Genomic DNA, 27,630 nt, shown 5'->3' on the forward strand with positions numbered 1-27,630 from the left:
GAGGCACACCTGGATGCTTAGGAACTCTTACAAATGAAGTCAGGCTGGCTTGCTGGCAAAGGGCCAGTCACACTGCAGTGCTTAGCTGCATTGCCTGGATCCCATCCACAGACACACGGGGGCTCCCTACTTCTCACTCCACTTCGGAGGGCGTGCCCACGGTGTCCATCTTCCCTGTGATGAGCAGCAGCAATGCCCACTGCTACCCAGACTCCTGGTGCTCACAAACACAGTGCACACATTTCATTTGTTTGTTTATTTTTCTAGACAGGGTTTCTCTAGCCTCTAGGCTGCCCTAGAGCTCAATTTGTAGACCAGGCTGGCCCGTACTCAGGAGAACCACCTGCCTCTGCCTTGAGTACTGGGATTAAAGGCGTGAACCACCTGGGGTTTCTTGATGCCTGGCAAATACTATCAGCTAAACTACTGCATTTCGTGACCTTGGGGGGGGGGCAGTGCTGGGAGGGAACACAAGGTTTTAAGTAGGTATTTAGTGCTCCTCTGCTGAGCTTGAGTCCTCAGAGCCCTTCTAACCTCCACCACCACCATACCCCGCCCCTCTCAGTCCTCACTGCGTTGCTCAGGCAACTCGGGGCTGCACAGGCAGTAGAGCAACAATCTCTCCCGAGATCAGGAAACCCTGTCTCCATCTCCCTGTAGTGGTAACTACAGGGCCAATATGATCACCTGTTTGTGTCAATCACATGGAGGGAGAATGGTTTCTTTCTTCTTTTTGGCTTTTCGAGACAGGGTTTCTCTGTGTTAACTTTGGAGCCTGTCCTAGAACCATGTCTTTCTTTCATGTGTCCTAGACTGATTTAAGCTCGCTCTTCCCCTGCCTCTCTGCCTTCTGAGCAGCTGGCAGCAGCCCTGCATCACCTCCTGATTTCCTCCTCCTCTCCATGTGTATTGGAAGGAGAGCTGCTTTTCTTGCTCCTAGGCCCTACTATAAGCACCGTACAGGGCAAAGAACGAACTACGATGCTGGGGTCCCCGTAGGAGGACCCTGTTGGTGTTCGGTCTGGGCCCCCAGCATGGGCTCTGAAGAAGAGCAGGCATGCTGGAGCTGACCAGAAAGGGCTCTGGAGACAGTTGGACAGGACCAGGAGCACGTGCCAGCAACAAGTGGAGGAGAAAAGAGCATCCTGGTCCGGGGTTGCCTCAGAGCAAAACTTGTGGGCCCTGACCGCTGGAATGGGGGCGACACAGCTAGCTCTCCTCCCTGACAGCTGATGGAATTGTGCTTCCTTGGATGGCGCTTTATTAAGGATTATCTAGGTTGTCGAGCCGCGCCGGGAGGTGGCGGTGTGGTCACGCGCACCAGGGCCCGGCCGCGTCCAAGTTCAAGCTCTGGGTGGGGAGCCAGCTTCCCGTCGCCGTTTTCGTTAATAACTTAAAGAGCCAGGCCGAGGTGCAGGGGCGGGTGCTCGGCGGGACGCGGTCCGCGCCTGGACGCTCGGCGCGGGAGGGAGGGCCCGGACTCGGGGCGCAGTGCGGGGCTGGCCGCGCTCCAGGTCTCGGCCGCGAAGCGCAGGTCGCGCCCGGGGTCCCGCACTCGGGGCGACCACCCGAGGGGGCCGCCGCCGCCCCCCACCCAGCTGCCCCGCGTGCGCGCGCCTCCCCCCTCCTCCCCGCCCTCCTCCCGCCCCCGCCCTCCTCCCCGCCGTCCCCTCCCTCGTCGTCCCTCTCGCCCCTCCTCCTCCCCTCCCTCCTCCCGCTCCCCTCCCCCTCCGCTCCCGCCGCCTCCGCCCGCCGCCCCGGCCGCGTCGGGTAAACCTGTTCTGCGAGGCGACCGCGCCGGGGCGGATCGAGCGGCCGGCGGCTGCTCGCGGCGTCGGGGCCCGTGGAGCGCGCGGCCGGCCCTCGGCCGCGGCCCTCGGCGGCGCCACCATGTACTCGGGAGCCGGCCCCGGTGAGTCCGCGCGGCGGGGGCCCGGCGCTCGCGCCGCGGCGGTTGGCGGGGGGCGGGCGGGCGGGGGTGCCCGGGCCTGCGGGGCCGCGGCGTGGCCTCGGGGCGGCCGGGCAGGGCCTCGCTCGGGGCGGGGAGGCCCAGCGCGCCGGAGCGGCGCGGCCGGGACGCGTGTGGGGGCCCAGGCCCGGCCTGCGGCGGGTCTCCGTCCTCCCGCAGCGCTCCTCCCGCCCGCCCCGAGCGCACAGCAGCGGGGCCCAGCGCGGCGGCCCTGGGGCGGGGAGCTGGGCGGCTCGGGAACCGAACCCCGGGGCCCCAGGACCGCGATCGTCGGCCGCTCGGGCGCAGTTCCACGCCGGGCAGCCGCCCTCCCCATTCAAGTGCTGATCGCCCTGCGATTTCCTCGCGGAGCGGGTGGCCGCCGTGGCACTGCGTCCCACCAGCGTGCCCGTTTCCCTGGAAAAGTTCCAGAAAACTTAAAAAACGCGAACGCGTTTTCCCACCCCGCTTCCCGAGCAGAGTGGCGGGCGGTTCAGTCGCGGGGCTGAGCTAGCAGTCAAGTGTTAGGAGGATTTTTCGCCTTCTCCCGCCGGGCACGTGGCTCCTTTTCCCGGCTGCCCCGCCGCTTGCTCGGGCTCAGCCTGCCCCCCTTTGTCCGCCAGGCTGTACTTGGCGCCCGCGGGCCCTCCCTGAGGCCCACCTGACCTAGTGGTTCGCCTCGGGGCCTCCCCACACTTTCCCCACTGTGGGCTCTGGAAGCCTCCCAGGTCTTGTCGAGTCTCCAGTGGTACCTGCCTGGAGCCTAGTGCGCCTCCCTTCCTGAAGTCATAGGGCTGGCTCCTCGAATGCCCAACTGACCAACTTCTAAATGCATTATAGGGCTTGCAGCAATTTGTTCACCCGTTTCACCTTGCCGCCTGGGGTGGTGGCCGGGTCCCGGGGGCAGACGTTGGGGTCTGGAGGCTGCCTTGGAAGTAGCCGGGGCAGCCTCCTGCCAGAGTGTGGGAACCCTCCAGCTCAGTGCTGGGCACGGTTTTTCCATGGTGTCAGTTTCTAGTGACTTCCTTGGGAACGGCACCGGGCTTTCCTCTGTTTTGCATTTTGCTGTTTTCGCGTTGTCACAGTGGGTCTCCATTCTGAAGACGGGCAGTAGTAGAAGCTCAGAGAGGTTAAGAGCTCTGTAACATCCGGGAGCCAGCCCGCATTAGGGCAACCTGTTTGAACACTCGTAGGGAAGTGGCTGCTCCCAGTATCTTTGACCTTGACCCACCGTTGGAATTGTTCTGTTTGGTGTGGATTAGACCAGTGGATTCCCAGATAGGGTGGAAATAAGAACCTACTGTGTGTTCTGCAAGGGGGTGGGGGGAGGTTGCCTTTGAGAAAAGAATGTGGTAGCCCTCTGGATCAACCGGTTCGTTTTGGTCACTGGCAGCTTTGAAGATGGCTGCTGCTGCGTGAGCCTCTGCATCGTGGCCTGAGGGAGAGACCGTCCCCTCTAACCAGAAAACCTTGGGCGAGAAAAGAGATGCCTGTAGGATAATTCTTGGCTAATGGCAGGCTGGGAAGGAACCCAAGACCCAGGTGGGCCAGTGTGCTGTAATTGCGAGGCTGGAGTGCAGCTCCATTTTAGTGTACACATCACCGCTTTTAATTTTGCTTAAAAGGAACTCCCCCCTCCCCCCCCCCATAAAATTTCTTCAATGAGACGCAACTGTATTTCCAAATTTAGGAAGATGGAAGGGCATTGGATCTGAATTCTAGAAATGTTACAAAGAGATTTGCATCTCCCCAGCTTGATGGGAAGTAAATACTTAGTAAATTAACTTTAAAAATAGAATTCACAGTGAGTTCTTATCCGCCTTTTTACAAACTTGTTACACTTGTGAAGCTGGTAGCTTGGGGGGGAGGGGCAAGGTTCAGAACTTGACAGGTTGGGGTTGTCTCTTTCCCTCCCCCTCCCCGCCTTCCTGAAGGGTCAGTGGTTTAGGGTATGTAAATACTCTACCCAACCCGAAACTTCCTATCATAGTGGGTTGTAGGTGGGGGTCTCCCACCTAAGGTTTTTAAACTGTAGCTGAGCTTCTGCTTTCTTTTATTGCCCAGGAGGGTTTGCTACAAAATAACCTCTGTGACGGTGAAAACTGGGTGTAGAGTTGCCAATCAGGATTGGGGTTTCTGAGCTCCCCGGATTCTCCCCAACCCCCAGTGTGTCCAAGGGCACCACTGCAGCTTGGTGGGCTGTGTGCCCCAGGGGGAGCGCTGAACCCCCCAGCCTGTGGAGTAATTTAAATAAGGGGGTGCTTGTAAAAGCTTTGACTTACATATTCTTAAGAAGCAACATTTTGTAACTGAGTTTCTCTGTCAACACCTTTGGGTTTATTCTTTATAGTTCAAGAGACTAGGCTGCCAGTATGATAAAAATGTTTCTTTTCTTTAACTTTATGAATTGTTATTGTAGGAAATGTAACAGGATTTTTAAAAAGTTTCTACTGTGAAGTAATTTTACAACATGAAATCAGGGTGTCTGAAGATTTGGTTTGTGCCTGTCCATTCCTCCTCCTCCTGCAGTGGTCAGTGTTTGTTTGGGCGGTGGTTTACCAGCTGCCTCTTCACCACTAACATCCTAAAGCAGATTCCAGGCCTGCCAGGTCACCCTGACATGCTTGTGTGTATAGAACACAGGGATTACCCCCCCCCCCAACTCATGCTCCTGCTTCTGTGCCCAGAGTCATGAGATCACAGCTTATGTCACCATGAAGAGCTGGTGCAGGTACATATGAACACAGCCCATGACATTGTTATACCAGGTGTTACCATGTCTCTTGGCTTCAGAAACATGTTTTTATTTATATGTATTAGTGTTTATCTACATGCATATATGTGTACCACATGCATGTCTGGTGGCCCCAGAGGCCAGAAGAGGGCATCAGGAAACTGGAGTCACAGACATTTGTGAATGTGGGTGCTGGGAACTGAACCTGGGTCCTGCAAGAGCAGCAAGTACGCTTAACTGCCGAGCCATCTCTCCGGACCCTACAGGTGATATTAGAATATGGAGTCATGGAAGAGCATGTAAATTTGGGTTTCTGTCATCTTAATCTTTGTTGGTTGTATTTTGTGCTTTGAAATGTGGTCTTATGTTCCCAGGCTGGCTTTGAACTCATTCTCCCTTGTGGGAGATCCCCAGACGTTTGCCATCACATGGTTTTACCAAAGCCTTGAAAACTAGGCCTCTACCCATTCTGTCTGCATTTTCAACTTATTGATACTGAAGGTCTTAAATCTGCAGGTAGGCATCTCCCTGGCAGCCTCCCTTGGATCAGTACTTAAAACTATGTGCCTGGCCTTCAGAGTCCTCCTGCCTGAAGGAGACCCACCTGCTCCTGTCCATTCTGACTTCCTCATCGTGCGCGTGTTTTTGCACAAGTCATAGTTACATTCATAGTTACAGCTGGGGCCTGTTTCTCTGTGGCCTTCTTTTAGCTCAGGTGATTCATCTCATTTAAAATCAGGATGGCCTTTGTAGCTCCTATCACAGAGCCTACCCCAAGGTGGGTTTCCCTCCCCAGTTTTGGGCTCCGGTGTGGTGTGAGGAGTCCTGATCTGCCCTCCTGCACCCTTTCCCTTTATTATCTGCTCCAACGATCCTGTGCATGCTGCAGCCCCAGGCTGGCGGGCGCCTGTGCCTTTCTTTCCTCTCTGGCTGGTTAAAGTGAATCTCTTGTGGTGAAATGGCATCAAGCTACAACTAATTTCCCACTTTCTCCTCTAGAGCTGAAGAACCTGAAATCCCTATTTATACTGGTTTTTTCTTTTTTCCTCTCTAAGACCAAACAACTGTGCCCTTCTATCAGTTTTTCAGTAGAGCTGTGCAGGGTTCATCATCTAATCTGATCTGGGAGCTTTCTCCAGTCACGTGAGGTATTTGGACATCGGGCAGACCTGGTGGGCCATACCTAAGTCAAGCCTGGGGCTCGGGAGCAACAGGGTTGAGTGTACACTCGCTTTTCACCGTGCATCTGGAGTCCTCATGCTGCCTGAAGGTACACATGTGGTGTCCCTGAGACTGCCGTACTAAAGTGTGCTGCTGCAGCCCCAAGCAGGGGGCCCACCGGGTGTGTGAGAGGCGGCCAGGCCCTCCGCTGTCTGCCAAGAACACAGTGCCTCTGGCTCTTGGACACTGGACCAGCATCCGGGAACTCCATTCTTAGTCTTCCCTTACTATCAGAAGGAACAGTGCACAGATGAACATGGTCATCTTCTTGAGACCTATCCTAGGCGTGTGTGGGGAGTTTGACATCTGTGTGGGTCTCAGTTTCCCTGTCTGGAGCATGCGAGATATTTTCCAGGTTGCTCACACCCTCTGGACCTTGTGACCTGGAATGTTTTTCTTTCTTGTGTGGCACAGGCTGAAGGGGAGCCATGTGTATGTGTCATCTTGAGAACATTCTGGTAGGATGATTGGTTACCCAGGGCAGCCAGACAGGGCCCATTAGAGCCAGGGTCAAGATCAGCCTGCAAAGTTAGACTTCCACTGCCTTCCATTGCAAGTGGTGGGCTCTGTCCCATATGCCAACACAGATACAAGGTCCAGTCAGGTACTTAGACATGGTTAGGACCGAGTGGACTCTTAGGGAGATGCAAAGGGCATTAAGTATCCACCTCCTGTGTTTGCAGTGTGTCTGCACAGGTGCTACTGGTCCCTTGTCCCTACTCCTGACTCCCAAGGAGCTTACTTGAAGTTAGCTGAGTCCCAGGAAGCATCTTGAATGGCTCACTGGAGAGCATGAGGCCAGGGCAGCTCGGGAGTGAGGAGTTGCCTTGGGGACTAGGTGGCTGGATGGTGCCAGTAGTTTACAGAGAGGATTTGGGGCCTTGGAGATGATGACCAAGCCAACACCTGTGGGGTTGAGTGGGCTGAGGAGAAAGAGACCTGGGCAGGAAGTACTTCCAAATCTTTGTGGTACCAGGTGAACAAGCTCATTCTGGAGAAATACGTGTGTGTGTGTGTGTGTGTGTGTGTGTGTGTGTGTGTGTGTGTGTGTGTGTGCAGGAGCTGGGCCCAGGGCTAGCAATGGGGACCACCCTGTCAGCTCTCCCAGCTTCTTTTACCCAGGAGAAGATGGTGATGGGTTGTGGGTTGTATTAGATATTTTTTTTTCTTTTGTTGTGATAAAACACCATGATGGAGGAGACTTATAGAAGGAAGTTTATTTGGCACTGATGGTTCCGGGGGGGGGGGGGGGGGTCAGAGTCCATCATGGCAGCAGGAGCAGGAAGCCGAGAGCTCACATTTTTTGGACATCTACAAGCACAAAGCACAGCAAAATGGAAATTGCAGAGTCTTTAAGCCTTCAAAGCACGCCTCTTGTGATGTACTTCCTCCAAGGCCACACCTCCTAAGCCAACTAGGGATCAACTGTCCAAATGCCCAAAACTAGGGGTATTTTTCATTCAGACCACTGCAGGGTTGAATGGAGACAACTGATCTGTGTACTTCATGAAGTTTGGGTGTGAATGATCCAGCTAGACAGGCATTGGGTCTGGCTGTACTTTTATCCTGACAACCACTGGTAAGAAACATTGAGTAAATCATTTCATGGCCATAGCAGGAAGAGAGCCCAGATGTCACTGTGTTTCAGGGCTATTTAAGGTTTGGGTGCTGAAGGGAGCAGTTTGAAGCTGTGGTGAGTGCTGGAGATGGGTGCAGGAGCCAGGTGAAGTGTATGAAGCTCCAGCCCTGAATTGGATGGGCCTGAAGGAAAGCCAGATCACCTGCAGGCCTCTCCCCCACCTGTACCCAGAAGGCCTAGAAGATGCCACAGGTAATTGCTGTTCCAAGGGGTGTGGGGCTCCCAGGGGCTACCAGTAGGGCCTCCGGGGAGGCGCTGTGTCAGGCGGAGTGGGGCTGGACCAGAGACCTGGCTTCCATGGGCCTGAGAGAGCTGTCTTTGCATTGGCACGGCCTAGGAAATGCCACGTTGCCAGAAGACTTTCCGAAGCCTTCCACACAGTAAACTTAAGCAGGAAACTTGCTTCTTGTCTGTCTGCTTACCTGGCCGTCTTTTCTAAAAAAAAGCTTACAAGTGTAATCCAGGACTGCCATGCTGGGTGCTACAACTGCTACTTGTGTGCTCCATCCTTGAGTTGGGGTACAGGGATTGTTAAGGAGTTCCTGAAATGCCATGGCAACTGTGCCCTGCATTTTTATGCACTTGGTACCACAAGGCTTAGGATCAGCTACACAGCTTCTGTGAGGCTGACCAGGGAGGTAGCTGGTGTCCTAGGGAGAATGGGGAATGAATGAGCATCTGGTTTCCACGGGGGTCTGGGAGTCCTCTGGCGGGGAGAGTCTGGGTTTCCTGTGTCTTGTGTGGTCACCTATTCCTAAGGATGAAACTCCGATGTTGAACACAGTGAAAAGAATTGGATGTCATGGCAGGCTGAGGTAAGCAGGACAGATGCTGAGGAGTGTTGCATGTGTGTGCTTGGTGTCAAGCCAAGACAAGAGCAGAACCAGGTTTGCCTCTGGAGGGATTTGAATTTCATTCTGTTGGGTCACCCTCCGTAGAGGATCCTGGTTGCCTGGGGTGGCAAGGAGTAGCGATCACAGGGGACCGAGCCCTGGGCCTGGCTTCTCAAGAGAGTGCCAGGACACTTTATCATCATCTGCCACAGGGAGGGTGGAGTTGTGATGCTGGGCCCCTAGGGGTGCAAGACACAACCCTCATACACTCACCGAGGTACCAAATATCACTCCCAGGAACACTCATTTGAAATGTGGGTTTTTTTTATTTTTGTGTATTTTTATTGACATATGTTCAAGTTCATGTTGCAGAATGGCAAGTGTTAAGAATTTTAAGTCATCCTTAGCCGGGTGTCATCCTTAGCCGGGTGTTGGTGGTGCACACCTTTAATCCCAGCACTCAGGAGGCAGAGGCAGATGGATCTATAAGAGACTAGCCTGGTCTACAAGAGCTAGTTCCAGGACAGCCTCCAAAGCCACAGAGAAACCCTGTCTCAAAAAAACCAAAACCAAAACACAAAACAAAACATCTTGCCAAGTCATTCTTCATGTGAGCAGACCTTAGGTGCTGCTGTCTGTTCCAGGTGGCTCATTTCCTGCCACTCCAGCCCTGGCCTCTGGGGCTCCCACTGGCATATTTCTTCCTGGCCTGCACCCACCGACGGATCCAGCAGGGCTCTGCAGTGTGTATTGTTCTCATTATCTAGTCTACGAGGGTCTGCTTTGTCAACAGGCGGGAGAAGAAAAATGATTGGTGTTTCAGAGCAGGGAAGTTCTTTCAAAATGTCAGCCTTTAAAAAAACAGCCAATTTTACATGACATAAATGTAACCGTTTAAGGGGCTGGAGAGAAAGCACCTACGTTGCCTGTATCCAGATCGGATTGTCTGCATCCACAGGTGCACACACACATAATTAAAAATAATATAAATCTTTAAAAAATTAAAGACAAGCAGTCAAAGATCTGGCTTGGTTCAAAGCAGTTACTGTAAGGGTGTGGGCAGTGAAGTTTGGATCCTTGAACAACAGCGGTGTGGAGAGGCAGGAGAATGAAGGGGGACGCGATCACTTCCAGACTGGCTGGATAAAACAGGTTCAGAGGGGGAGAGGCACTGCCCCAGGGGAGTAAGGTGACAGCAGACACTTGACACTTTCCTCTGGTCCTCTGCCTGGCCTTGACACACACACATTTGCCCATAGCATCTCCAGTCTTTAGTGAAGTCAATACCAGTGTCATGGCTGCCCACCGGACTCAGAAGCCAATGACTAATGGAGATGCTATTGATGCCTATTTGGGTATTTCCTATGAATAGAACCATGCAATGCATGGCCTTTTGTGTTCTGGGCATTTTGCTTAGCAGTCTGTCCACAAGAAGATTTTTGTTTTGTTTGTCGGTGCGTGTCCTCCCCCCCCCCCCCACATACAGTATTTCTCTCTGTAGCCCTGGCTGTCCTAGAACTCACTGTGTAGACCAGGCTAGCCTCACCTGTCTCTGTCTGCCTCCTGAATACTGGGATTAGAGGTGTTCTTCACCACTGCCAGCTTTCAATTTCTTGTTACTATCACATGATCTACCTGATGGATGTATCATCACTTGCATTTGTGTCTCTGAGGTCCTTCGGTCCTTCCAGCTGTGGTGACTGCTACTCCCAACATTTGTGTCTAGGTCTTTGTGTGCCTTATGTTTTCACCACTGTCTTGTGTGGGAGTTGGTTTGCCGGAGAACTAAGTTTCTGAGGACCTGGTTTCTGCACTGCCTCTGTTCCCACTGTGCACCTTCCCAGGCACACTGGCATTTCAGAGTTTTAGAAAGTGAAGTGTTTTTGTTTTGTTTTTTAAGTGGGGAGGGGAGTTGAGGCAGGAGCATGTCTGGAGATGGCCTTGAACTTGATATGTAGCAAAGATTCCTGAGCCTCGAGGTTACAGAACCACTAGGCCAGGTTTAGAAAGTGAAGCTCTTTGGTAATACTTTTCTGTCGTATTTTATTAGCCATCAAACTGATGGGAAATTGTGAAGTCTACGTGCAGTGGTTCCTGAGGAGCTAAGTCCACTTATCTCATTGGAACACATTGTAGTGTTTGCAGCCTAGGCACTGAGAGAATGGCGGAACTCTTGAGAGTCCAGGATCCTGCTCAGTCCTGGGGTCTGAGTGTCAGCTGCCAGCTGAAAGCCAGGGGCACAAATGGGAACCAAGGGTCGCTCCCACACAGAGTGGATGAAATATGGCTGAGGAGGGGACTGTGAGAGCCAGAGAGAGGCTGGGCAGAGCAAAGGTGGCTTTGGGCCTGGTCCACTCCATCCAGAATGATGGGGAGCAGGGCCAGGGTGTGTGCTTGCAGCAGGGCTGGGAGGCTGCTGTGTGAGCAGAGACTGGTTATCTTGTTTATAAACGTGGAAAATTGTGGTAAGGGGCTTTAAGTTATGGGAAGTAATTCTAATATATAGAAAAGTAGAGAGAATCTAAAGCCTGTCTGTCTATCCCTGATGTCCTGCTTCAGGAATGGACCAGCCCCTCCTGACCCCACCCTGCATCCACAAGCATCCTTTGTTCTTACTACAACCTTTCAGAGGAGTTGAGAGTCATGTCAGCACCTGTGTTGCAGCCCACACAGGACCAGTGGTGGGACCAGCTATGGATGCCATAAAGTGCATGGGTGCATGGTCTTCTGGCCTTTGGCTGTTCTTCTGCCTGAGCCCGTTTCTTAAGTGGAATGAGGTTAGAAGCCATAGGCAGGTGTGGGTGTGTCCCTTGGTGGACATAGCCAGAAAACCCTGTTGATACACTCACACACACTCATCCTTCTGTATTAGTGATAGAAGCCAGGAGTTTGGGGTTGACTCCAGCCTCCCCATGCTTTGGTGGAGCTAGTCAGCAGGTGAGGTGCCTGGCTTCTCATTCAGTTGTGTGCACACAAACTCTTGTAGCCGAGTGTGTCCTCTGACACCTCTTGCTCTCAGCCTGCCCTGTGTCCAGCTCTCCCTTCTCTGGCCTTATGGTGCACTTGACTCCTTAGTCTTTCATCTTTCTTTGTCCCATCGGGGCTGACACGGTTCTAGATGCTTTCATGGCTCATGGCTCGCCACCTGAACCAGCCTTGGTGACTCTTCTGTTCTGTCCTCCCTCCAGCTGTCACTGGTCTGTGCTTGATATATTTAGCTGTGCCATGGCCATTGTCCTGTATGCCTCCTGTCTCGTAAAGGCTGGCAGGCAAATAGTCTGTAGTTGAAGAATGACGTGGCTACTCGTTGGAATCTGGGCAGTGAGGAGGCTGAGAGCCCTGACTTGGGCAGTCCACCTTGGAGTTGCCCTCAGAGTATCAGTTGCCACCACGTTTGTGCCCAAACTGTAGTTGGCAACTTTGCAACAGTAGCTTGAGGCCAGGGATGGCCACATGCCATTGCACAGCTTGGCCTGTGCTCCTCTGGTCTCTGTGTGGCCTTGATGAGGCCTGGCAGCAGGCAGCATTATCTTAAGAGATGGCACTTGGTTTCCTGAGCGTGTACTGACACCACAACCACACTGCCTTCAATTTTCTTTTTCTCTGTTCTTCATGACCAAGGCGTATGTGCCCCATTTCAGAGAACCTGGGAGATGAAGTAAGCTGGTGCTGGCGGCACTTGGGTCAGATGGGAGCACGTCATAGGCAGGGGAGCTCCGTGAATCCTCCCTTCCTGGTGCTCCGTCTCCCCAAGCATCACAGGGGTCCTTTTCCTGGGATCTGCAGAAGTATGATGGTGTCTGGTGTACAGTACTCTCTAGTGCCCTTCTTTGCTCTGCCCCTGTGTTGGGATCACCTTCTTTACAGGCTCTCGCATATCAATAGTGATGCTGTGTGACCTGCCTGGAGTGTGACTTAGCACAGCTACTACTGAAGGACTTGGGAGGTCTGTACACACGGAGGCAGATTACTCCCTGAAAACACAGGGCACTTGGGCACAAACACTCATGATAAGATCCATCTGCACCTTCCAGGTGGGATGCGTTCACGGTGATGTTGGGGCGATGCCGTCCTGGACTTGAGTGGGTCTGGGGAAATGGTGGTGTCTGAGGCTCACTCCTGCTGTGCTTAGTGCTCAGCTCCCTGGGTTTCTTCCTTGTCTGTACAGTGGGGATAATCACGTTGTTACTGTTATTATAAGGAGTTGGTGTGCATCATATGAAATTCCTTACGGCCAGAATAACCAGCACAACGCATTGTGCTTTGTTCTGTGGCATTTAGTAAATGCAGTTGTCAAATGGAATCATGGACCAACTGTTCTTACCATTGTGTTTATCGTGGGTCTTATTTGGTGGTCATACTGTTGTATGGAGCAAGCGTGCATGGCTTCACAGGGTCCTTTGTGGGGCAGTTTCTTAACTGTGATTTGGACCTTAGAGTGGGAAGGGGTGCCATGGCTCCCTTGAGGAGTGCCAGTGTGGTCTGGGTGCTGGTTAGGAAATGGTCCACTGGGCTGTGGGGTACTGGAGGTAAGGGTGACTCTAAGAACCTGCTGAGTCCTGGAAAACCTCAAAAAATTGCAGATGAGGGATTACCAGCCAGAAGGACCAAGTCTCCCTAAACCTCCTCTTTACAAGGGAACAGGCATGAGTTTTAGGCATTTGGTCAGACATTGTGAGAGTTGTCTTCTGAACTAAGCCACAGAGGAGACAGCAGAGTGAACTCTACAGAGGCCGGCACTCAGGAGCAGACGTGGTTTCTCTTAGCTGTGTGGAGAGCACTCCAGATATACATACAGGAGGGCCGGCCTAGTTTAAAAGCCAAGGACTCCTGCAGGGGAGAGGACCACACTGGACCTCTTTATTCGTGTGTTAACTTAGGTCAGGGCCTACAGCACTGGACCCATGTTGGGAACTAGGCTAGGACCTCCAGGGTCACTATTAAAGAGCAAATTTTTTGTTGTTTTGTTCTACAAGACAGGGTTTCTTTAGCTTTGTAGCCTGTCCTGGAACTTACCTTGTAGACCAGGCTGGCCTGAACTTACAGGGATCCGCCTGCCTCTGCCTCCCGAATGCTGGGATTAAAGGCATGCGCCACCACCACCCAGTGAAAATGGATTTTTTATTAATTAATTTATTTATTTTTAAACAATCTTACTGTATAGCCCTAGCTGTCCTGGGACTTACTATGTAGACCAGGCTGGCCTGGAACTCACAGAGATCCGCCTGCCTCTGCCTTCCAAGTGCTGGGATTAAAGGCCAATTATTACTATTTTTTTAGTGTTGCTATTTTGAATTCTAAATGCTGACTTGAGTTGACTCAGTGGTGGTGTGTCTGTGCCCCCATAAGTGCGGTAAGAACTGGTTTTTCTTGGCCTGGATCCTGTGAGTTTATTGCCGCTGCTGCCGTCAAGCTCACCAGCATGTTGTCTTGTGAAAGGTGAAAACTCCTGGTGCTCAGTCGTTTTCCTGCCTTTCTGTCAGGAGCCATGCTTGAAGCCCGTGTTTGGGGACCCTGGCCCTGCTTCTGTGGTCACTGTGGACCATTTCTGACTTGTAGGTGGTAGGATGGTGGTAGGATGGTGGCCCTTTGGGTCATTTGCATTTAGTCCTCTTGTGTTTCTGGCCTTGGGGCTCTACAGAGCTAGAGCCAGAGGGTGCCAGTGTCCCCCCAGGATTTGTGTTTCTGTGTGTCTAGTCTCACATAAGCCGGGCAAGTGCTCTACTACTGAGCTTTGCACCCAGCCTGTTTTTTTTTTTTTTTTTAAAAACGTATTTATTTATTATGTATACAGTGTTCTGCCTGCATGCATCCCTGCATGCTAGAAGAGGGCACCAGATCTCATTACAGATGGCTGTGAGCCATCATGTGGTTGCTGGGAATTGAACTTAGGAAGAGAGCGGCTGTGCTCCTAACCTCTGAGCCATCTCTCTGTCTCCAGCCCCCCCAGCCTGCTTTGTTTTACAAAATTAAACTAAATCCCCCACGCCAAAGAGAAGAAAAGCAGTGGGTGTGAATGGTGGCTACAGCCCTGCCCCCCTGCCCTGCTTTGCAGGTCCTGAGCCTGGTGAGGAGCATGATAAACCTGTCCTTTAACCTTCAAGCCTGGCTGCCAGGTGGAGAGTGCTGTTTGCCCATTTTGAGGGCAGAGGCACCCCTGTTTGTTCAGCGACTTTCCCCGGTGTAATTTTATGTATTTTGAAGTGAACAATGTTTACTGTCTCTTGAGCTAAGCACTCAATAAATAGCTGTTTAAACTGAAATAACCAGATAACCATGGAGGACACAGCAGTTTGCCAAACTTCAAAAACCAAGGACACGACATGTGCCTAGGCCCTAAGATTTGGGGTTTTGAAAATCCAGCGTTGGCACAGATGCCATGTGGGCCACAGTCCCTGCCCCCAGTCCTGGGTTGGCTTCCACAGAAGATAGCTGGCTCAGGCTGAGGACAGCAAGTGGCTGTGGGACTTGCTGACAGCTCAGGTGACCTTCAGCAACAGGTGGAGGTTCACCCAGGGGCCCTGGTGCAGTGTACCACTGGGTGATGTGGGCTTTGCTTTGAGTCATCAGGGTCTGAGTGGACCTGGTTGTCGGGACAGGAGACAAACTGACTGGTACCCACTGGCTAGGTCTGGGCTCCGTGAGATGGGCATTTGTTTCCTCTCAGAGTTGCTGCTGTGGGACCCTTGCTGGTTGGTTGTGCCATTTTGAGATAAAGGTCTCATCATATCTCCCTGGCTGGCCTCCAACTCAGAGGTCCTCTGCCTCTGCCTCTTGTAAGGTGTGCATCCCACACCTGGCCTGGAGCCTTGGTGCCTTGAGGGAAGAGTGGAGAAGACCACGTACAGCACAGGGCTTTCTTCTGGGGCATTATGTCATTCATTCAGTGCTTGTGTTGGCGTGGTTTTAGAATGGTCAGGTGTATAGCTAAGTTTATAGAGTCCCCAGCACCTCATAGTGTGTGTGGAAACACATGTCCATGATCTTGGGAGGCTGAGGCAGGAAGAGCTTAAGATCTCAAGCTTGAAATCTTAATGAAACGAAACCCTGTCTCAAAAACAACAAAACAAAACCCCCAAAACAATGGAAAAAGGATATATTTAAGAGGTCTCAGCATGTCATTTATGTACTAATATAAAGACAGTTTTTCTTTTTTTGAGACAGGGTTTCTTTGTGGCTTTGGAGGCTGCCCTTGGAACTAGCTCTTGTAGACCAGGCTTGTCTCAAACTCACAGAGATCCGCCTGCCTCTCTGCTCCTGAGTGCTGGGATTAAAGGTGTGCACCACCAATGTAGTTTTTCTAAAGAAACATGTAATGCATGAGTTATGGTGTAGCTTTTCTTTTTGGGGGGCGAGGGACAGTGACCTCTCTTAAGGTCTGACTCTAGAGAGGGCTGGGGTTGGCATTCATTCTCAGGACACATGGAAAGAAGGACACAGCCTACCTCACACAGACTGTGCCTTTGCAGACTGCCGACGATCTATTGCTGATATGGAGACAGAACCTGCAGCTTTCAGTGCAGACCTCAGATGCCAGGGGAGAGAATTGCACCTTGTAATAGGGCGCAGGCAAGATTCGTCTGAGCAGGAAGTATTGAATGTGGCTTAGGCTGCACAGACTTGGGTCCCATCCCCAAGATGGCTCCTTACATAGATAGCCACAGACGTTTGGAAGTTAGAAGCACTCCCAGGCCAGTGGCATAAGGGGTACTCAAGCTTTAGCAATTTCTATCTTGCCCTGCCCCTCCCCATTCCAGCCCCGCCCCTCCCAACCCTTCCCTCTCAGTGTGTGAGCATGTGCAGGCTCCTGTGCTCGCTCTTGAGTTCATCAAGCCAGTTGGATGAGGGATACTCAGTCTTTAGCAGTTGTTTCCATCTTGCCCTGCCCGCCTCACCTCTTCCCTCCTCGGTGTGTTGGTTTCTTTTTGAGGCGGGAGTTATAGGCACCTGAGAAGAGTCTCATTAGACCCTGGAACTGTTGGTGTTCACGCCTCAGCCTCCCTACGTCTGAGAGGCCCTGCTTCCATGATGATTCTTCTCTCTCTCTTTAAGATTTATTTTTATTCTCATTAGCGTGTATCCATCTTTGTGACTGTATGTGCCGTGTGTGGGAACACTGTCAATTCCCTGAAGCTGGACTTACAGTTGGAGTTACAGCTGCCAACCTCCAGATACGGGTGCTGGGAACTGAAATCAGGCCCTCTGCAAGAAAGAGACTCAAGCTCTCTTTACTGATAAGCAAGCCATCTCTCTCTCCAGCTCCATGATGGTTTCTTAAGCTGGCTACGGTATAGATGGGAAAGCAGTTGTACGTCTGCAGAGTCCTGTCGCCAAGTGTGATTTCTAAGTCTTTTTAATCAGCCATTTGGAACATAGCTTCCTGAGTTCTGGACTTGACAAATTTAATTCCATGAGCTCTAAATACCCTATTTATGACTGTCACTGCTGTCACCGGAGTCTGGGTTTTAGAAACTTGGAGCTCACCCTGATTTTCAAGTTTCCATTTTTGTGTTAAAGCTGAATTTCACCTTGCCCATATCTCTGAAGTGGCCAGCTATTTGGCCCATTTTAAAGAAAATGTTAATGTCAGCCATGACCGGAACAAGAGGCCCGCTGGTGTAACAGTGGCATGGATGGCAGGGCTTACCAATCACTTTCTGGCTAGACAGAGGCTACGCCATGGGGTGGAGCCTGTACTTGCACTATTAAAGGGGCAGCTGCCGGGGACCAGCAGCCTCCTCTGGCCTTCCCCCACAAGGTACAAGCTCACAAAGACATACACACATAGATGAAGTAGCCAGTGGCCCCAGCCGGGCGGGGGTGGGACGTTGTTTCCTACAGAAAAGGGCTATGGGGGGCTCAGTGCTCAAGGTGTGTGCTTTGCTTGGATCAGGGCAGCTGGCACTCAGGGACCTGCACATTGCATGTCTTCTCAACGGATGTAGACATGTGAATGCCTTTGCTGCTTGGTATAGAACTTTTATTTATTTTGCAATATCGTTACTCTTTGAGGATTTCATACAGTGCATTTCGAGCATATATCCCGTCCACCACCACCTAGATCGTTCCTTTATCATGTTTTCCATCCTCCCATCCCTTCCCATCTAGCTGTTATTTGTTTGTTTTGTTTTGTTTTTTCTCCATCGAGTCCATGGGTTGCTTAGCTGCCATGGCGAGTGTTCAGCCCATCAAGGGTCACACCATTAAAGAACTCTGACTTTTCCTCTCAGCCACCATCAAATGCCAACAGCTCAATCAACAGTGGGGCTCAGTGCTCACCCCCTCCATGCTGGGATTTTGTCTGGCCGTTGGTGCGATTCCTGTGCATCTGTCACCATCGCTGCAAGCCTGAGTGTGCATTTGCCCTGTCCTGTCTATTTCCTTGGTGTTATACATCAACTCTGGCTCTTGGGATCTCTCTCTCTTCCACAGAGATTCCTAACCCTGTCAGGGAGGCGTGTGATATGAATGTCTGGTTTGGGACTGAGCACCCCAGTTTCTACATAATGGCCATTTGTGGTTCTCTGTGTAAATTGCCATTTCCTACCAGCAGAGCTTTGAAGACCTTTGACCTATCTGACCAGGTTCTTGGCCCCTTTATAATAAACAGTGTCATACATAGGCTCCTTCTCTTAGAGTGGGCCTCTGATCCAATCAGAAATGGTTGGGGATTCCTGTGGTGGTTGATGTGGTTTCCCGCGTCACATGGTTTGTAAATACCGATCTGTATGTGTGCGCCAAGGGGCAGAATCTTCCTGAAGGTGGAACTACAGTGCCGGGACCTGCAGCTCAGCAGCTGCACACTGGGGACTGGTGTCCCCGTGTGTCTTTGAGAGCACCCTTTTACTTGGCTTGTTTAAGTCAGTGTTTGTACCTATCCTTTAAAAAGTGTGTGTGTGTGTGTGTGTGTGTGTGTGTGTGTGTGTTGCCCATGGTGGTCAGGAGACGGCATATGGTCCTCTAAAGCTGAAGTTACAGACAGGTGTGAACCATCTAACACAAGTGCTGGGAACCCAGCTCAGGTGCTCTAGAAAAGCAGCAAGTGTTCTTACTGCTAGTCATCTCTTCAGCCACTGATTTCAAGTTCTTAGAGATAGCTTCCAGCCAGGAGAGAGCTGGCCTACACAGGCACCACATTGCCTAAGAATGTGCTTTTTCCCAGTGTACCGTGGCCATGGCTTAAAGCCACATTACACAGGCATCTGGGCAGTGGTGTGCCAAGTGAGCAGGCCACTTCAGCCCTCTCTCTGCCTGGGTGGCTCCACCCCAACAGTGGAGCGGTGGCTTACTCTCCTTGAAGATGGCACCCTGATACAGTGGCCTTAAGCAGGCAAGTGCTTTCTTTCACACATCCCTCAGGGATGTGGGATGGCAGCTCTCGTGTACCTCCCACTAACCAAGGGAAGTCACCTTGCAGAGCCTACATTTGGAGGGAGTGATATCCAGGTGTAATGTCTCCTAAGTCTGAAGCCCGAAATGGCAAGCCTACATGGTTCCCCTTACTGAAAGTGGCTGGGGCAGGAGGAACCATGTGATTAGATGTTGACGGATGGTGATAGGAAGGAATGCAGGAGACTACCCGGTGCGTCCATGGTGTCTTTTGGGGTGTTAAAAGTGTCCGGAATTAAGGAGGTGAAATTCTGAATGTGTTAGCCATGTATTGCAGTAAATTCCTGAATAGTAGGGAAGAGGCTGCCCTGATTGATCACTCACTTCACCTACATGTCTTGTCAATCCCACTTCCAAACAGCCCTTCCCTGGTCTGTAAGGCACCAGGCTCTTGACTGACAGGTTTGTTTGTAGCTAGCTGGCTCCTTGGTGGCTTTGGGGTTCTGCCTTATGCTAAATATAGTCACCTGAGCACCCGTTACTCTCAACTGGCCCAGGCTGAAGAACTTCCTGCCTCTTCACAGACTGCATCAGTAGGTAGAAACAGTCACTGTGAATGAGAAGCTCCCAGAAGGCCCACCATGAGATGAACTACAGGCAACTCATGACTGCATAGAGGGAGTCAGTCCTTGGGGACAGTGCCCCCGTAGGTATCCAAACACTAGCTTTCATGGCCCTCAACACATGTATGTACAAACAATGCTAAATGGGCTCAGCAGGGTGTGTGTGACAGGTGTTTAGGGGTTATAGGAATGGGGGAGGGTAGGTTAGAAATTATGTAAATACACAGTACACATGTATGAAATTGTGAAAATAAATAATTTTTTTGGGAAGGTGTGTCTCTGCTGGAACCTGTTGGAAAACTCCTTAATGGGGAGATGATTTAAAAGGCAGTAGCCTGTGATGGAAGGCACCTGCTTCTGGTATTGCTGTTCTCCAGTATTCTGAAGAATGGGGGAGCAGTTTTAATGGATTTTAAATTGCAACCCTGTCTGTCCCCAGGAAGGAATCGATTGAAGGAGCCAAACAGTCCTGTGGATTGTATCTGCTTGGTTTCAACAATTTACCCCCTAATTAATTATGCTGACTAGGGGAAAAATTTCCCCTCTACGGGATGCCAGTGTTTAGAAGTGACATTTCAAATAACTGGTGGGACAAATTGGAGACATTTCCTGGTTTCTGTCACTTGTTAAATTTGCTTTTAAGAAGCACCTTTGGGAGCTGTATTGGGTCCGAGCCAGGGAATTAGATGAAGTTTGAGTTCTGTGGCAACCATGGTGTTCCAGGTGCTGTGAGGGCTGTTTGACTCTGGACAAAGCTGAGGCTGGTGTGACATGGATTTTCAATTTTATTTCCTACCTGTTTTTGGTAGGAAGGATATTCTGGGTGTTGTCTGGAAGGAATATATATCATGGATTTGTGTCTTACTATCCATGTGTGCCCCATCTTCCCTGTGTGAAGGTGGCCTGTCTGTTACAATTTAAGAAAAATGTGAGAAGTTTCTGCTGTTGAAGGAGCTCCTAAGGCAAGACACTGGGCCTGTAAGGGTTTTCACTGAGGGGCATTGTGCCCCCTGCACTGTGACAGCCAGCCTGGCTGCACTGCAAGAGCAACTCTTGTGTCAGGTTGGGAGAGCAAGAGTGGATTATGAGACAGAGGTACGGACAGGTGATGAACAGGTAGTTGAAAGGTTCTGTCCTGGTGGCTGACAGAACATCTGTATTATTATTTTTATTTTTGTTTCTTTCTCTCTCTCTCTCTGCCCCCCCCCCCCCACCCTTTGGAGATAGCTTTTATGTAATAGCCCGGGCTGTCCCGGAACTCACTCTGTAGACCAGGCTGGCCTCGAACTCACAGAGGTCTGCCTGCCTCTCTAGGGTGCTGGGATTAAAGGCATGCACCACCACTACCCAGCTCTTTCTTCTTCTTCTTCTCATTCACTTTTTTAAAAGATTTGTTTATTTGCTATATACAGTGTTCTGCCTTCATGCATGCCTGCCTGCCAGAAGAGGGCACCAGCTCTCATTACAGATGGTTGTGAGCCACCATGTGGTTGCTGGGAACTGAACTTAGGAAGAGTGGCAGTGCTCTTAACCTGTGAGCCGTCTCTCCAGCCCCTACATCTCTGTTCTTTAAAAATAGTTCTGAGTGTGTAGCCGAGGCTGTGGCCCTGCTTGGTTTCCTGGCTGCTGGTCTGTTTCTCTTGAACTGCTCACTTGAAGGGGACATGTTTGCATACCGTTGAGAGTGACTTCGGTTTCTCTCTTGTGGCTCAGGCTTCCTGCTGTCAGCGAGGTGGGTGTTTGTAGATGTTACTGTCGGTGACTTAGTGGATGTGAGGGTCCTGCTGCCAGGTCCCACCCCTCCCCCCATCTCACCCTTCTGCTGTGTCAGAGCATGCAGAGTGATGAGCTCTGAGGAGGACACAGGCAGCTCTGCTGTCTGGGCACTGGCTGGCACTGCTGTCTGCCAAGAGGTCCCCGACAGAAGGGCCATTTGCCAGTTCTCCTGGGTGGCAGGTGATACCTTGGCTTGAGAAGGGATCTGTGTTTAGTAGGTTAGTAGAAGATGTTCATAGGTTCTGCTGCCTCAGTGGAAAATGCAGCATTCTTTCCAAGACAGGCAGAGGGCTTGGTGGTGGTGGAGCTGAAGTGTTGGGGACAGGCCACCTTTGCCTTTTCTTCAGATGCTGGGGTTCCCGCCCCAGCCGCACACCTTTCTCTTCAAATGCATCTGGTCTCAAAAAGTAAGGATAGCCTAGGCTTAAGCAGACTCCAGTTACCAGATCTGAGGGATGATTTATTCGTGGCCTGTTAGAGATTCACGCTTGGTTGTTATTGATGCTGGCATGTGTGCAGTTAGAGCACTAAAGTTGACTTGGTGGTACTCCCCTTACTAGGTGAAAGGTGACATGGGGCTCTTTATTTAGCAGGTTGGGAGGTGAAAGCAAGATCTCACTGCCATACCCTATGACCTCGTTAATCCTTGAGCCCGAGTGGTGCTGGGCAGACCCCTCCTGGAGTCTGATGAGAGAGTGGTTTCTCCCTCAGTGAATGAGCCTGGGAAGAGTCTCCCCACATGCTAGACAGAAGGTCTGCTCCGGAACAGGCAGGTGGTACACGCTCACCATGGACCTGGAGTTTGTCTGTGAAGGGGAGTAGTGGCTGTCCCACACCTAGTTTGTGCTGCCCTTCCTGTAATTACAGCTTTTATGTTGGCATTTTTTTTATGTCAGCTGCCAAGGATGAGGAGCCTTCTTTGCAGGGCATTGCCTACAGGTATGCTCTCTGGATCCTCCATGACAATGTTCAGAGACTGCGAAATAGATCACGTTGCCCTGTGTTCCTGGAAGTGGCCCGTGCTTACCAGTTCTTACACATGCTGTTTTATGTTTTGAAATATTACCGGCTTATAGTTTTGTGGCCCATTTTGGATTTTTATTTATTTTTAAATGTTCTTAATTGAAATAGAATGATGTCACTCCCTCACCTCGCTTTCCTTCCTCCAGTCCTTTGAGCTACTCCCCTGAGTCCCTCCCATGTCCCCCTCAAGTTGATTGGCTTCTTTTATTATTATTGTGAGAGTACATGTACACAAATGTATATAAATTCTGACTTCTGAGCCTGTTTTGGTGGTATGTGTCTGATTTTAAAGCTGATCACTCTAGATTGGACAACCAATAAGGATGCTCACCTCAGGGAGGCACCTCTACCTTTCCCAGCAGTCAATTCTTTCTTGCCTGTAGTTATTTGTCTAAAGGGTGGGTTTTTATGACCATGGAAGTGTGTCCGTCTGTCTCCCTGCCTCAGGACTCAGTGGTTCCCATCCTGTTCTCTCTGGACTGGAGTCACTTTGGCCTAGCTGAGTTCTGCTGACCGCCATGGGCTCCACCTAGAGGGTTTGCACACTGGCTTTTGCCTGTCTCTTTGTAGAGATGGGTTTCTGGGAGCTGGTGCATGCTGTGTTTCTTTCTGGAGCTAGTCCTTGCAGCTGCCCTGTGTTTTCAAGGCTACCTGGGTGACTTACAGAGACACACCCTTACACAGTCCATCCCATTGTGTTCTCTCAAAGTTCCAAACTCACCTGATTGCTCTGAAGGCTGCAAAGCCATGTGACTGGCAGACAAGGTCTGCATTGGCATCCTAGTGTGGCCGTTAACTAGTGTCTGGACATCTGAGTCTTTCCTGTCTGCCAGTGAGTTGATATTGCTGTGGCCAGATGTGGCACCTGGCATGGTAGAGGCAGCTTCACTTTTTAAGCAACTAGAGCTTAAAAGTGGAAGGAAGGGGTGTGTGCGCGTGCGTGGTGGTGAGACAGGGGGAGAAGATTGGGATGTAGTCTCAGCATCTCGGATGCGTCAGTAGCTGGAAGAGTTGAAGGCAGTATGGGCGCTTTCCCTGTTGTTGGACACGGATGGGGACAGAAGGAGTTGATTCTTGCTCAGCTTTATGCTTTGGGAGGGAAAGGGATTCTTTCTTCATTCTGAAGGTGCCACCTGGCTTCTCCTGAGGAGGCAGCTGATACTCAGTTGACTCTCAGGAAATTGAACAGCAGAGTTCTATGTCTGTGGTCTGCTACCAGGAGTGGATCTGTTACCTGGGCCAAGTCTCCTGACCCCTCTCCCCATGCTAATAGCCCCAGGCTATTAGGTGTGAGATAAATTTGGAAGTTGGTGTAGACATACTGACACCTTGAGCCTGCTGACAGGTGTCTGGAGTCTCTTGCAGACTGTGGGAAGTAATGGCCCCTCGGGGCTTGGGGTTTCCACTAAAGAAGGCAACACTGAGTTATAAATCCGGGAAGTGATTTTACTGGTATGGCCATTGATAACAGATAGTCTTTCATTTACCTGTGCGTCCAGTCCAGCCAAGCCACGGTTGTACAGACACACTGCTACCTATGGTCAGGGTGCTTATACTCCAGTAAGAGGCCCCAGAGACTGAGGAGCGGGAGGGAGGGGCTCTGCTCAGCCTCTTGAAGTGTGTTAAGGCTCACTGTGGGGCAGTTTCAAACAGGCACTCGGAGCAGCTGTTAAGTCACAGCAGAAAGAATGCCTGGGGTGCAGTTCTGGGAGCAGATTCCATAGCCAGCTTTCTAGAACAACTCTTGTGTTTATGTGGTGTCTTGAGTTGCTTGTCCTGAGGGTGTGTGCACCTTTAACTTGTGAGGGAAACCAGAATTTCCTGGCCAAAAAAGCTTTTTGAGATAGGTTTGTGGGTCATTTCTCAAAGAGTGTCATGGTTAGAGTTTCATATTGAACCACACACACAAAAAAAGCACCCCTCAAACATTAAAAAACCCCACTGTCAATAAGCTGTTTCAGTTTGAGATGGAAGTGGGCAGTTGGACCTACATATGTGTGGAGTGTTACTGTCACTGCTAGCCCTAAGCTGCTGAATGCACCCTGCTGAAGTAAGGTCAAAATATTTTTAGCAGATTACTCATTAAACCAAAAGGGCCACACAAACGATTGTAGTATTGCCTTCTCTGGGGCCGCCCTGGGAAGCCTTTCCTCTTCCTTACCCAGCACCTTCACACCCCTGGAGTGTCTACTCCCTTTTGCATTTGCCGTCCAGGGCCTCACTTCCTGTCTCACCCAAACTACCTATTATGATGACAGTGGAAGATTCCCAGGAGTCTTTTGATTTCCAGGTACCATGCAGCTTCCGGAGAAGACAAGTTTTCAGAGACCAGTCCAAAACTTACTTTCTTCTTCTGGCAGAGGGCTATCCTCTGCCTCCACTACACAGGAGAAAGGACCTCACCGAAGGGCCTGGCAATGGGAACAACAGATTGGTCATTCCTGGTGGTGTGTCTCCAAGTCTTGTGTATGTGTACTCTGAGATATTTAAATTTTATAGTGGCCACATACAACTCAGGAGATCAAGGCACACCAGTAACTTAATTCCTACTAAGTATTAGTCAGTGCTCATTTCCCATGCTCAAGTTGGGGTCAGGACTGTCACTCTTTGTCCTTTAGAATTCTGTGTGCCCCCTTCTCATCCACATTACAAATGTGTTTGCTAAGTCTGGGAGCCAGGACACGGAAGGGCAAAGGCCTCTTCCCTTCCTGCTCTGGTTAGGTTGCACCCGCCTCGTATCCTTACGCATTTGCTCAGCTTACAGTAGAGTTTGCCAAGCTGTGGGAGTCAGAACTGGGGTGGGAGGTTTCTGACCACAGGCATAGTTCCTTCCCATCCAAGCTGTACTTAGCCGTGACTCTTGAGCCAGATGCGAGGCAGACGTGAGCATGAGCGTTCCTGTGTTGGACCCCACTCCTGAAGCGTGGGCTGGGTTGGGTTCTTTGTTTTCAGTTGGTCAGTGGCTCCTGGGTCTTGCTTGACAGTGGTTTTAGTCTGGGTTTGCTGACAGTGTGCGGTAGCTGTGTTCTCCCTCCAGCCATTGAGCAGATGGCCCCGACTCCATTCTTGGTATACATGCAAGGCTTCCCTTTTTTTTGTTCAAAGACTGACTATATTTAATGCAGCTCTGTCATCGTGGGTGGCATGTGGCTCACCGGCATGATATGATAGTAGGATTTTCACACATGCATCCGAGTCTCCTGATAGTACCTCCCGACAGTCTTGTGATCATGACAGCTCTCGCGGCCCACCTTGTTCGGAGCCTGCAGTACTCAGTTTGGGCCTGGACAGCAGTCTTGTCTGGCCATCGTCTAGCCACGAAGCCTGACAAATCACCCAAGCCTGAAGCATCTGGAGATGTTTCCCGTGCAGAGCTTACTGGGAGACTGAGAGGCACTGGTGTCCATGCCTGGCAGGGCCTGGGTGTGGCACAGGAGCTTAGGTTCCCTGGCTATTTTTGTCACATTCTTTTCCTTCATAATTTCTGGCCAGTGTTCAGCACAAGCACAGAGTTCTGGAAGGAAGATGAGATGTGTCTTCGACCATACTTGCTTTGAAGCCTTGGAAAGAATTCTGCAATCACCTCGTCACTTGAGTGGCAAGGCTCGAAATGTTCCCAACTCCTTCCACAGATGCCAGTGGCCACCCTGCAACCTGGAGGAAGAGTTCTGGGCTCTGTTGTAACCCTAGAAATGAAGTCCACCCTGGAGGTGGCTTGTCCTCAGAGCCAGGCCTTTTGTTGTGTGTGTTTGTTTGAGGCAGACTTGTTTTGTTCTCTATGATTTGTGGCTGTCCTAGAACTCACTGTAGACCAGGCTGGCCTCAAACTCACCAGGATCCACCTGCCTCTGCCTTCCAAGTGCTGGGATTAAAGTGTGCACCACCACCCCTTAGCAGAGGCAGATTATTTACTCTTCACCTAGGATGGCACAGATGGCATCATACAGCTGTCAGCTTTCTTAGCACAGGTGTGTGTGTGTGTGTGTGTGTGTGTGTGTGTGTACACATATACGTGTATACATGTTGAGGTCAGAAGTTGACACCAAGTATCTCCCTCAGCTGCTCTGTGTCATATTTTTTATGACAGTGTCCTCTCTGGACATGGAGCTTACCTGTTGGCTAGCCTGGCAGACCAGCTTCAGGGATCCTGGCCCTCCAAATAAGTTGCTTTTCCGATGGATGTTGGGGCTCTGAGCTCAGGTCCCCATGCTCTTATAGTGGGTGCTTTACTGGCGCCCCCCCCCCAACTTCCCTTTGTAGGCGTATTTAAGTTACCGAGGAGTGAAGTCATGCAACCTTTGTTCTGTGTAAAGGTCATATAACTCATGCTTAGATGTCACGGCAGCAGCGATGCTTCCGACAGGTGGGCGGTGACCGGAAGCAGCCAGTCACCACCCTTCTGGGAAGGCTGGTTGTGGTCCCCTGTTGTCCTTTCTCCCACTGAGCCCCTCAGACCCAGCGTGGTAGACCCTGTGTGATTCGGCAGGCTGCACGGGCAAGGGGCGGGAGATTCTCCTCATGGTTTCCAAGGTGACTTCCTCTCCAAGGTCTATGATTTGTCACATGACGCCTGGCTATGTAGTTGTCTTCCGTGTAACTGCACAGGTTGGGCACTTGTTAAAAGGTTCATTTTTTTTTCATACCTGTTTGTGTGTATGTTGCGTACCCCTGGAGGTAGAAGAGAGTATCAGATCCCATGGAATTGGGACTACAGGTGGTTGAGAGCTACCCCATGTGGGTGTTGGGACTTGAACCTGGGTCCGGAACACAAGATCAGCTAATGCTCTTCATCACTGAGCTGTCACTTAAGCCGCTGAACAGTTGGTTGTTGTTGTCCTTTTGGTTTTGTTTTGTTTTGTTTTGTCTGTTAGTTTTCCTAGTTAATATTTTCTATTTATTTTTAAAAACTGTGTCTTCCTATGTAGCACAGGCTGGCTTCTTAATTCATGATCCTCCCTGCCTAAGTCTCCTGCATGTTGGGATTTTGAGTGTTCACCTCTATTCCTATGTTTAATTCTATGGAAAATATCTGGACAGTCACGCCCATCTGCTTGCACGTTTCCCAGAGTGGTTTCCTTGTGACCCACGGCACTTGTGTGTGTGTGTGTGTGGGAGCATTTTGTAACCTGCTCTGGAATGCCTAGAGTCAGGCCCTAGGGCTACATGCTGGCCCTGTGTGGACATGCCAGGATGCACTGTGGCGTTGCAGCTGTCTGGCCTCCTCAGGGCACCAGCCCCCTGATTTTAACTTGATCCCCCCATGCCAGCAACCGGCTTGATGAGCATCCACAGGAGAGGCCGGTTGCCATGGCAGTGGTAAATGGTGCACTGGTGCACATGTTTGCAGCCATGGAGACAGCAGAGCCCCCGCTATGTCTGCAGGGTGCTGGCCTGACGTCCCTCGCAGCCATTCCTGCCTCAGGAGAGCAGGTGTGTCACCATCACCGTTCCTGAGTGGCCTGAGAGGAACGCTTGTCCTGCCCATCCCCCCATAGCCAATCTGA

General features: G+C 51.1%; 1 protein-coding gene across 1 annotated transcript in view; it reads left to right on the forward strand.

The window, feature by feature from the left end:
• Positions 1-1,743: 1,743 nt before the first annotated feature.
• The window catches only part of Ago2 (argonaute RISC catalytic component 2), a 67,776-nt gene continuing 41,889 nt past the window's right edge, over positions 1,744-27,630 (forward strand). The window contains exon 1 of the mRNA XM_051202697.1: positions 1,744-1,912. Coding sequence (XP_051058654.1) covers positions 1,891-1,912 — 22 coding nt within the window. The 5' untranslated portion in view covers positions 1,744-1,890. The remainder of the gene's footprint in view (positions 1,913-27,630) is intronic.

The sequence above is a fragment of the Phodopus roborovskii genome, unplaced genomic scaffold (genome assembly GCF_943737965.1).
Source record: "Phodopus roborovskii unplaced genomic scaffold, PHOROB, whole genome shotgun sequence".
Taxonomy (NCBI): domain Eukaryota; kingdom Metazoa; phylum Chordata; class Mammalia; order Rodentia; family Cricetidae; genus Phodopus; species Phodopus roborovskii.